Source organism: Pelophylax lessonae, assembly GCF_965119305.1.
Source record: "Pelophylax lessonae genome assembly, chromosome: 5".
Classification (NCBI taxonomy): Eukaryota; Metazoa; Chordata; class Amphibia; order Anura; family Ranidae; genus Pelophylax; species Pelophylax lessonae.
In genome coordinates, this window is record NC_138772.1 from 209267699 (window position 1) to 209278971 (window position 11273).

Consider the following 11273-nt stretch of genomic DNA (forward strand, 5'->3'; position numbering starts at 1 on the left):
TCCTTTCGTGCCTTTCGGTCACATTTTGGGACAAGCAGTCCAAGGGTCAAGGCTCCCGCAAGAAGCCGTGGGCAGGTAAGCAAAAGTCCGGCCAATCCGGTTCTGCGGCCCACAACAGTGCGGCCTGAAGGGGCGCCCTCACCCACTTCACAGGAAATCGTTCGATCTGGCCACTAGATCGAGTTTCTTTCTCGGCCGGAGAGCAGATTTTTTTCCCTCAAGTCTTCTGTTATCCCCGGAGCGTTTGCGGGACCTGCATCTAGCGGTGCAGGACCTGAGGGCTCAGGGAGTGGTGGTCCCGGTGCCTCATTGGGACAGATTTCGGGGGTTCTTTTCCAATCTGCTCACCGTGCCCAGGAAGGAGGGCAAGGTGCGTCCGATTCTGGACTTGAAGGCGCTGAACCGCCTTGTGCGGGTGCGCAAGTTCCGCATGGAATCTCTGCGGTCGGTGGTGGCTGCCCTGGTTCCGGGGGAGTTCAAGGCTTCCATCGACTTGCAAGATGCGTATCTTCACATCCCGATTTTCGAGGGTCACCAGAGGTACCTTCGATTCGCCATAGCGGAAGATCATTACCGATTTGTGGCGTTGCCTTTTGGTCTCGCCTCGGCTCCAAGGGTGTTCACCAAAGTGCTGGCACCGGCTCTGGCTTTGTTGAGGGCCCAGGGCATTTCGGTTCTGGGGTATCTGGACGATATTCTGGTTCGGTCTGCGACCAGCCAGAGTCTGGAGAAGGATCTGTCCGTCACGTTGCAGACTCTGCAGGAGTTTGGTTGGACGATCAATTTTCCGAAGTCGACATTGTGCCCATCGGTTCGGTTTCTTACCTGGGTATGATTCTGGACTCTGTCCAGGCGTACGTCTTCCTGCCGGAAGAAAAACTCGCAGCTCTTCAGGAGGCAGTCAGGTCCCTCAGGGACGTTCCATCTTCGTCCTTTCGGACGTGCATGCGGTGTCTGGGATTGATGGTCTCGGCTTTCGAGGCGATTTCCCTTCGCCCAGTTTCACACACGGGATCTCCAAGCGGAGATATTGTCCAAGTGGGACGGGCGTCCGCAGTCTCTGGATCTCCAGATGTCATTGAGTTCTCAGACCAGAAGGGATCTTCTGTGGTGGCTTCTATCCCCCTCAGTATCGGGGGGCAAGTCTTTTCGTCCCCTTTCGTGGACGGTGATCACCACGGACGCCAGCCTGTCGGGCTGGGGTGGTGTTCTGGGCGTTCTGTCCACCCAGGGTGTTTGGTCGACGGAGGAATCCTCCCTTCCGATCAACGTTCTGGAACTGCGAGCGATACTCCTCTGTCTTCGTCGTTGGATGGACAATCTTCACGGCTACCCGGTTCGGGTGCAGACGGACTATGCCACGGCGGTGGCTTACTTCAATCACCGAGGGGGCACCAGGAGTGCCCGGGCGGCTCGAGAAGTGGCCGCGATTCTGTCTTGGGCCGAGACGCATGTCCCGGCAATATCGGCAGGTCACATTCCGGGGGTGAAAATTTGGCAGGCGGATTATCTGAGCCGTCGAACCCTGGACCAGGGAGAATGGTCCCTTCACCCGGCTGTCTTCCAGATGTTGTGCGCGAGGTGGGGTCTTCCGGAGGTAGACCTGTTCGCGTCTCGTCTGAACTACAAAGTACCACGGTTCGTGGCAAGGACGTGCGATCCTCGGGCAGACGCGTCTGACGCGTTGGTTGCCCCGTGGCATCAGTACCAACTGATGTATGCGTTCCCGCCGATTCAATTGCTGTCCAGGTTCCTTCGCGGAACCGACCACGGTGATTCTTGTGGCACCGGACTGGTCTCGCCGGTCCTGGGACGCAGGCCTCGTAAATCTGGCAATCGACGCCCCGTGGCGTCTGCCTCTTCGAGAGGATCTTTTGTCGCAAGGACCGATCTTCCATCCTGCTTTACAGTCGCTGGCCTTGACGGCCTGGCTGTTAAAACCGAGGTCCTGCAGCACAGGGGTCTTTCCCCTGAGTTCATTCACACCTTAATAAATGCGAGGAAGTCTTCCTCGGGGAAGGTTTATTACCGTACTTGGAAGGCGTATTTTGCCTGGTGCGAATCCAGGGGTTTCTCTCCTGACACTTGTTCGGTGTCTAGGGTGTTGCCCTTCCTTCGGACGGGTGTTGACCAGCGTCTGGCGCTGGCCACGATCAAGGGTCAGGTGTCTGCTTTGGCCGTTCTTTTTCGACGGCCTGTGGCATCTGATTCTTTGGTTAGCACTTTTGTGCGGGGGGTACGTCATCTGATCCCTCCTAGGAGGGACCCTCTTACCCCTTGGGACTTGAATCTAGTTCTATCAGTATTGCAGCGTGCTCCTTTTGAAAGGTTCAGGGAGATCTCGCTGTCTTTGTTATCCAAGAAGGTCGCCTTTTTGGTGGCTATCACCTCGACTCGTCGAGTGTCGGGGCCGGCAGCCTTGTCCTGCAAGTCTCCGTGTCTGGTTGTGCATTTGGACAAGGTGGTCTTGCGACCTAACCCTTCTTTTCTTCCAAAAAGGGTTTCGGACTTTCATCTCAATGTGGACATTGTCAAACCTTCGCCTTGCGCGAAGCCGAAGCATCCGACGGAGGTGTTGCTTCACTCCTTGGATGTTGTCCGGGCGATTAGAGTCTATTTCACATCGACTGAGTCTTCTCGCAAGTCGGATGCCTTGTTTGTCCTTCCGGGAGGTTCTCGGAAGGGCATGGCGGCGTCGGCTTCTACAATCGCCAAATGGATCAGATGGACCATTGATCAGGCCTATGCTTTGGGGGGGAAAGTTCCCCCTGTACCTGTGAAGGCGCACTCTACCAGATCTCTGAGTACGTCTTGGGCCTGTCATCATGGGGCCTCTGTGGCCCAGGTGTGTGAGGCGGCGACTTGGTCGACCATACACACTTTCACGATATTCTACAGAGTAGATGTTCAGGCATCGACTGATGCTTCCTTTGGCCGCAAGGTTCTTAGTGCGGCAGTTTCCTAGAGCCCTTGTTACGGGTTCTTTGGCTTTTTGGGATTTTTGTTTTTTCCCTGGGTTTTCTTGCTCCTGTTGAGCGAGTGTTTTGTTCTTATGCCCAACTGGTTTCCTTCCTTTGGTAAGGTTCCTTTCTCTGATGGGGAGATGGCGTTGCCTTGGGCGCGGCTGTGTTCTTCCCACCCCTCATGTTTACACTGCTTTGGGACATCCCCATTGGTGATGAATATGAAGTGGGCGGCGACTGTCGGAGGACGTAAGAGAAAACGGAATTTTTGTAAAATCTTACCTGTAAAATTCCTTTCTCTGAGTCCTCCGACAGTCGCCGCCCCCGCCCCTCTTTTGGGGTTTTGATGTACTCTCTACTGCTATTCCACTGAAACTGAGTTGGATACAGGAAGTGGAGGGTTATGTACTGAGGGGACCACCCCCTGGGGGTGGGATATGTTAAAAAGTCTTTGTACTAACATATTCTATTGCCTAGCTACTCCTACGGAATAAAGGACATAACCCCATTGGTGATGAATATGAAGTGGGCGGCGACTGTCGGAGGACTCAGAGAAAGGAATTTTACAGGTAAGATTTTACAAAAATTCCGTTATTTTGATTGGTTTGCGCAAAAGTTATCGCATCTAATAACTGCAGGAAAGATGTATGTCCTTTTTATTGTTTTACTAGTAATGGCGGCGATCTGTGATTTTTAGTGGGACTGCGACAATGCGGGGGGCAGATCGGACCCCTAACTGACATTTTTGACACTTTTTGGGGACCAGTGACATTACTACAGTAATCAGTGCTAAATAATATGCACTGTTACTGTATAAATGACACTGGCAGGGAAGGGGTTAATACTGGGGGTGATCAAAGGGGTTAATGTATGCCTAATATGCTTACTCACTGTGTGGGGGGTTCTGTGACAGGCACAGACAGATCGCAGTTTCAGCTTAGCTGAAACTGCTGATCTGTCCCTGCCTGTCTGAGAGAAGATCCGCCTGCTTTGTTTACATAAGCAGGAGGGTCTTCTCTCTGTTTCCCGGACGATTGCGGAAGGACAACGGCAATCGCCGCTGCTCCTCCCGCGGCCCGCCTCCCGCTGTGTCTAAACACAGCAGGAGCACGAGAGCTGCCAAAACCGCATGCACTCCAGTCACGTAGTTCTATGTGACTGGACGCAGCCAAGCCGCCCTGCCGCAGTAATATTACGGTGGGCGGTCGGCAAGTGGTTAATAAATGGTGCCCCTGCAGATAAAAGAAAAAAACAGCTGCGATACTCCCTTCCTCTCTGGTGTTGTCACCTGGTATCTTTATTTTCCACCACTAGATATCCTCAGTCCTCTGGAAGACTGAAAATATCCTGTGAGTGCAGGACATCACAACAGCATCTCTGTATCACATACAATAATGCAAAGAACAGTGCAGAAGCAAAATATAGGGTCATGTGAATCTTTAAAGTGGAGGGGGGAAGATTAGGGGCTGCAAGGGGGGATCCCAGAGTTGAGCTGAAAGTGTGATACTGTATACGATTTCTTTAGTTAGGCAAGCATTTTTATTAAATAATACATAGTACAATAGTACATTGAGATAGCAGTTACAAAGCAAAATAAAGTTTAGCATGTTTTTAATCCCTTTGTATTCTCTAATAGGCGCTTCCTTGAAGCAGGAAAACATGTTCTTGTTGAGTACCCAATGGCTCTTTCTGCACAAGCCGCACGTGAATTGTGGCAGCTGGCAGAACAAAAAGGTGAGGAGATGCATTACTGTAAATTCATGAAATTTGCCATAACAAAGTGGATAATACCATTTTTATTAATAATCTTCAATTGGATGCAATTTAACTCTTCCTTGTCCTGCAGGGAAAGTCTTACACGTTGAGCACATCGAGCTTCTTACAGAGGAATACAGAGCACTGAAAAATGAAGTGGATGGGAAGACACTTGAGGAAGGAGTCCTCCATTTCACAGGTGAGACCACATTCATATATATTATGTTCAGTTTGTAGGTACAGTACTGTGGTTTTGCCTAACACTCCTAATCAAAGAGTTACATTTTTTTTTTTTTTAAATAATGTGCCTTAAAGTATTAGATGTCCATTGCACCATGTTTATTTCCATAACCTTTATATATAGGATCTTCAAGTATGGTCCATTCTAATGTATATTTTCTATGCACCTTACTTAGGCCCCTTTCACCCTAGTTTGCTTCAAAACTGCCAATAAAACGCTGAGCGCTTTTTAAGGTGTTTGTAGTGCGTTTCTTTTTTTAAAGGACACGTGACTCAAACATGAGATGCTTTTCATGCGCTCTTCATGCACTTTAGAGGCGCTTTTTTTTAGCTCTCCAAAGATGCTGCATGCAGGATTTTTTTCAGCGCACTGCCCCAGTGTGAAAGCATGAATTGATTTTAATGGGAAGCATTTTTCTTGCTTTTCAGGTGCTTTTATTTATTTTATTTTTTAACGCAAAATCGCTTGAAAAACTCCTCATTGTGAAACTTAAAGCTGTACTCCGGGTTATGCAAATATTGTCTGAATATAAAAGGAGTTTCAAGGAAAGATACACGGAAAGATTCTTCATTGAATCTTGCTGTGCTTTATGTATTTCTTCCAGATCTGTGCAGTAATTTGGTCTGAAACTTTACCTTTTGTGCAGTAGTTCCAAGACCGTTCACTGCTGCTCTCTCTACTTGTGAAGGGTAACTGGCCTTGTCTCTGCCCATTGGTGTTGTTGTATGCAGGCAGCCTGTAGTGGGTGGGGCCTGTTATGCCCTTATCACAGACCAGCTGTATGCAAAGGTTATGTAATGTTACTTTTACAAGGTGATATCTGAGTTTGCAAAGACATTTATTATGATTTATTGCTATTAAGGAATATATTTACTATTATTATATTATACAGAATTTATATAGCGCCAACAATTTGCGCAGCGCTTAACAAAATTAAGGCAGACATTACAGTTACAATACAATTTGGAACAAGAGGAATCAGAGGGCCCTGCTGATTCGAGCTTACAATCTAAAAGATATATATTTAATAAATATATATATATAAATATTTAAATTAAAGTTCACACTTGTGCCTGGAGTTCAGCTTTTAGACTGAACATTGGGGGAAATAAAAAAAATGCTTCTTTTGCAGTCATTGGGCTGCACATAAATTAGCATTTTTTCTCTCTCTGGCATTGGGATTTAAATTCAACAGGTATTAAAGGCATTTTTTAATGCAAACACTGAAATTGTAAGTTTTAAATTCTAAAAATGGTGCAAGCATGCATACATACCTTAACCACTTTACCACCGGAGGATTTTGCTGTCTTACGTCCAGTCGTGACACGCTGTACCTAAACGAAACTTACGTCCTTTTTTTCCCACAAACAGAGCTTTCTTTTGGTGGTATTTGATCACCTGTGCGATTTTTACTTTTTGCGCTATAAACAAAAAAAAGCGTAAATTTTGAAAAAATAATATTTTCACATTTTTTTATATGAAATTCCCCCCCCCCAAAAAAATGTAAAAATCTAAATTTTTTTTAAATTTTTGGCCAAGTTTTTTTTCTGCTACCTATGTTTAGTAAAAAAAAAAATAAGCGTATTTTGATTGGTTTGCGCAAACGTTATTGCGTTTACTAACTAAGGGAAAGATTTCTGTCATTTTTGGTGTTTTTTTTTTTTTTTACGAGTAATGGCGCCGATCTGCGATTTTTTTTGCGGGACTGCGACATTGCGGCGGACAGATCGGAACCTTGACTGACATTTTTGACACTTTTGGGGGTACCAGTGACATTACTGCAGTAATCAGTGCTATATATATGCACTGTTACTGTAAAATGACACTGGCAGGGAAGGGGTTAATTTTATTGGAGAGGGAGGGGTTAATGTATGCCTGGTGCTTACTGACGTGTGTGGAGGGAGGGGTCTATGAGACACAAGGACAGATCGCAGGTTCAGCTATGCTGAACCCTGCAATCTGACCCTGCCTGTCACTTAGGAGATCCGCCCGCTTTGTTTACACAAGCGGGCGGATCTCCACACTCGATTCCCCGATGATCGGGGAAGAGCAGCGGCGATCGCCGCTGCTCCTCCCCTGGCCCAACTCCCGCTGTGACTGAATACAGCGGGAGCGAGCCTCCGGTGGCGCGCACGCGCCGCCGAGAGAGGGGAGTGTTTTGCGTCGTAGGTCTACGTCGCCAGACGATAACGAACCACTTTGCCGCAGTAGAGCTCTAGTGAGCAGTCGGCAAGTGGTTAAAATCTTTGTTACCTTTTGCATTATTCATACGTCATAGTTTTCATATGCCGTCTCGCCTAGTCTGTTCATTAGCATTTGTTGGGGGTGATTAGGGGTGTTACCATTTGGGGGAAGACATGTAATCATTCCCCCTCACAGCAAGTTCTCCATATGAATTATTCATTTTATTCTTTGCAAGATACCAGGAAAGTTCTATTCCTGTCCAATCCTCCCTGCACAACCATACTCCACTTGTCCTAAAGATGCAGCTGTCCATTATATGAGAAGGAAGAACAAAGGACAGGACTGGGAGGTGCCACACTGTTTTGAGCAGTAATGGTCTTTTGTTCTTTATGCAAATATAAGTGCATTAAGACATATACTAAGAAGGAGGTGTGGCAACCTAGGACCTCTGAGCTGTTCACCCAGAAGAGCTGAAGCAAAATGGTGATAAAGTATCAAATACAGTATGTCCTGGATCCATAAACAGTGGAATTATCATCATACAAAAAAACACCTACATAAAAATATCCTGGATGCATCATCCCAAGATATGCATGTACCAATATAGCAAAATAAAATGGCCACCCAACAAATTATATACAACATCAAAGAATCAACAAAGCATAAAAATATTTTATTCTATATGCACTTTTTAGTTAAAAAAAACATTTGCCGAAAGCATCCGACTTTTAATACATACCGTAGATAAAATACAAGGCTCCTATACAGGATGCGCCCTAACAAGAATGTAATGTCTAAGCGTTTCACTGAAAAGCCACTTCTTCAGGACTTGGATGCACCATTTATATCTTCCTGGGTGGCAAAGGCGGAGTTCTATTTTGTTTTGGTAGGTGATCCTAGGTTCTGCACTGTGCCTATAGAGCAGATCAGAGACCTTCTGGGACAGTCATAATGTACAAAGCTTTACAAGTATGTATGCTTGGACCTGTTTTTTAACTTGCACTTTCAGAGTGTTTGCATAAAAAAATAACCTTAGGTCTGCATTAATGTTTTTTTTTTAAATAAATGAATAAACAAGACCGTTTTGCTGTACATAATCTTATCAACATGTTTTTAAAAATCCTGATCCTATTTATAATTATATATGAGCATGTGGGCAGCCATGTTGTCTCGTTACATACAATACAGGCTCTGCTTCCTGTATTACAGTGGTATACAGTGGCTGTGCTCTACTCCTTAGTGCACTCCCTATGTAGGAGAGAGACAGGTTTCTTACACTGAACCACTACAAGTGCCTTCTAGTGCCCAATCTGCAAATCTTGATGCTTAATACCATAATAAAAGTATGGAGGGCTAAACTTGAGGCAGATATGAAAAAAAGGCAATAGCAAAAGCCGTTTATTAAAAAGCAGATTTTTGAATACAAGTGTAAGTACTGCCTATGACTTGTTTTTAACCTTTTGTGTCCTTCTGTGCAACATTCGACTGGGAGAGTGAAGGGCCATGCTTGCGGCAATAAGCTGTCCTACATTCCCATGCTACAAAGACCTTCCTTGCCCTGTTAAAAGTGTATGTCTTTCTTCTCCTCTGGTTAGTACGGGTAGAACGATTTAGATTTGTATAGTATAGGGCCTAATCAGAAGGGTAGCTGAAAATTTTGGAGCATTATATACTATGCGCTGTACCTGCAAGGGAAGAAGTGGAGATTTTTGCAGAAAGTCTGTGACATTTTGGGCAGAGCAGTACCGTGGATCTAAGGCAAATGTTGGACAGGGTCGGCTTCACTCTAGGGGGTTGGTTTAAATAACAATTGTCCCAAAAGTACAGTTGTGATTTCAGATTAATTGGGATAGCTTTGTTTGTTTTAATGCTTCTTTTTTTTTTTTATTCTTATTCTTAGGTGGACCTCTAGATAAGCAGCGTTCAGGATTCACTGCATTTAGTGGCATAGCCCGGGCGACCTGGCTGGTTGACCTTTTTGGAGAGTTGACTGTTACCTCTGCTACCCAAGAAGAAAATTCAGGAGAAAAGTACACCAAGCTCACTGCACACTTTGTTACAGCAAATAACAAGTGAGTGAGAATTTAGTAGTAAGTTGCATAGCAAGGTATACTCACCTTTTCGAGATCCTATAGACACACTCCTAAACCTTGTGTACAGCCTTCCCAGAAGAGTTGAAGCTATTCTAGCTGCAAAGGGTGGGCCAACTCAATATTGAACCCTACAGACTAAGACTGGGATGCCATTAAAGTTCATGTGCGTGTAAAGGCAGGCGTACCAATACTTTTGGTATTGTAGCTCCCAACTGTCCTCCTACAGTATTGTTTTTCCTTTTGGAGACTTCTTTAGGGAACATCAATTCATTTTTTTCAAACATTTCAGTTTTTGGCCTGACTCTTTTAAAGAGGAAGTAAACTCTGCCCATCAAAAGCTTCTTCTTAATAAAGACAGTACAGTAAGGCTTTAGAAACTATTCTGCATTAATGTTATACCCCTTCATATGTCTCTTACTTGTTTTTTCGTGTTTTGTAAAATCTTCCTGTTTGTGAGAAGCCAGCGCCATGACAGCAAATATCTTCTGACTCTACTTCCGCCCTTTCTTCTTGTCCTGGCTGTAATCTCGCACATGCTCAGTAGTCACATAGTCAAGCCTCGTTTTAGTGGCAGTTACTATGGCAACCGTGTCGGCTCTCGGCTCCTGTTTGCTGTACTGTGCGGCTGACATTTACACCCCCTGTGACGTTGCGAGTCACATGGGCTGTTTCAGGAACTTGTGAAAGGGAAATATCACGGTATCTCAGTCCAATGCCGTAGATGGGAAATGTCAGACCCACGGCATGTAATGAAAGGACTGACGACACGATGAGCGTGCCGTAAACAGAGGAATATCTGTGCATGCGCCGGTGACGTCAGGAAAAGAAAAAGGACAGATTATAAGAGAAAGGGGAAGGTTAGAATGATTTTACACAATGTGATTAGTAAAGTGCTTATCAGAAATTTATATGATGGAAAGTCATCATGGAGAGTTTACAACTTCTTTAAATGTTTTGATTTTATTTTTGAAAACTGCTGAAAAGGAAACTGTAGTGGTGCTGCTTATGTCAAGCATTCAGATGTTCATTTTCTAACTTCTAGATTGAAAAACATTGGGATTTTAAAATACGTCTCTTTAGCACTGTGTACTAATGTGTGTTCTTACTGTACTTGTTTTGTGCCAAAGTAAACTTCTATCATCCTAAGTGGTTTGACTCCTGTTAGTGCAAAGAATCTTTTGTAGTCCTATTTGGTTATCTTCCAGTGCAGTAAATATAAATGTGCTTTTGTATTTTCAGGCCATTAACTTGGATTGAAGAAAGAGACCCTGGCATGAAGAGAGAGAAAAAAATCAACTTTAAATTTACAAATGGAGTTCTAGATAGTTTGCCTCCATCCGGTAGAGGGTCTGTTGGGCCATTTATGCAGGATCAGAACCTTTTTGTACAAAAGCTGTTGGGTCAAGTACCTAAAGAACAACTGGCAGCTGAGAAGAAACGCATTCTGCACTGCATTGATTTAGCCGAGGAAATTAAGCAGCATTGTAAGCTCTGAAACAGTGGCTGTATTAACTGCTATTAAGGGTATTGATTAATGCTGCTCAATTAAATTATACGCTTAGGTTTCTTGCACTTATGATTTCTACAGACACAAAGTAAAAACGTAGCCAAAAAAGGCTTATTGGGCATTGTCTGTGACTATCCTGTGGAAACAGGTCATGTAGTGATTCACCCACAGGTTCATCATGAGTGTTTTTGTTTTATAGTACACTGGAATATAGCAATGCAATACATTTCTATAAAGAAAAGAAGAACATTTGGAGTTCATGTGATGCCTTTTTTTTAGCTAACCAGCTAACTTAAGTTAATAAAGGTGCAAGCTTTCGGCACCTTGTTCTGTCCCTTCTTCAGGCTTTGTACCCTTCTAATGGTTCTAAAAGCCACATGTTTATACACCGAGTTATAAGAAGGAACAATAAAATAAAGGGTACCACATATACTCCAAACTTTTCACATTAATCAATGGCTTACATGATACAATACAAGAATATTATGGAGAAAAGGGAAGCACTTAACCATGGATACTTAACTTATTTT

General features: G+C 44.6%; 1 protein-coding gene across 1 annotated transcript in view; it reads left to right on the forward strand.

Moving 5' to 3' along the window:
• BLVRA (biliverdin reductase A) overlaps window positions 1-10844 on the forward strand; it is a 58994-nt gene extending 48150 nt beyond the window's left edge. Inside the window, exons 4-7 of the mRNA XM_082259515.1 lie at window positions 4600-4697; window positions 4810-4917; window positions 9044-9215; window positions 10476-10844. Coding sequence (XP_082115641.1) covers window positions 4600-4697; window positions 4810-4917; window positions 9044-9215; window positions 10476-10731 — 634 coding nt within the window. The 3' untranslated portion in view covers window positions 10732-10844. The remainder of the gene's footprint in view (window positions 1-4599; window positions 4698-4809; window positions 4918-9043; window positions 9216-10475) is intronic.
• Window positions 10845-11273: the final 429 nt, after the last annotated feature.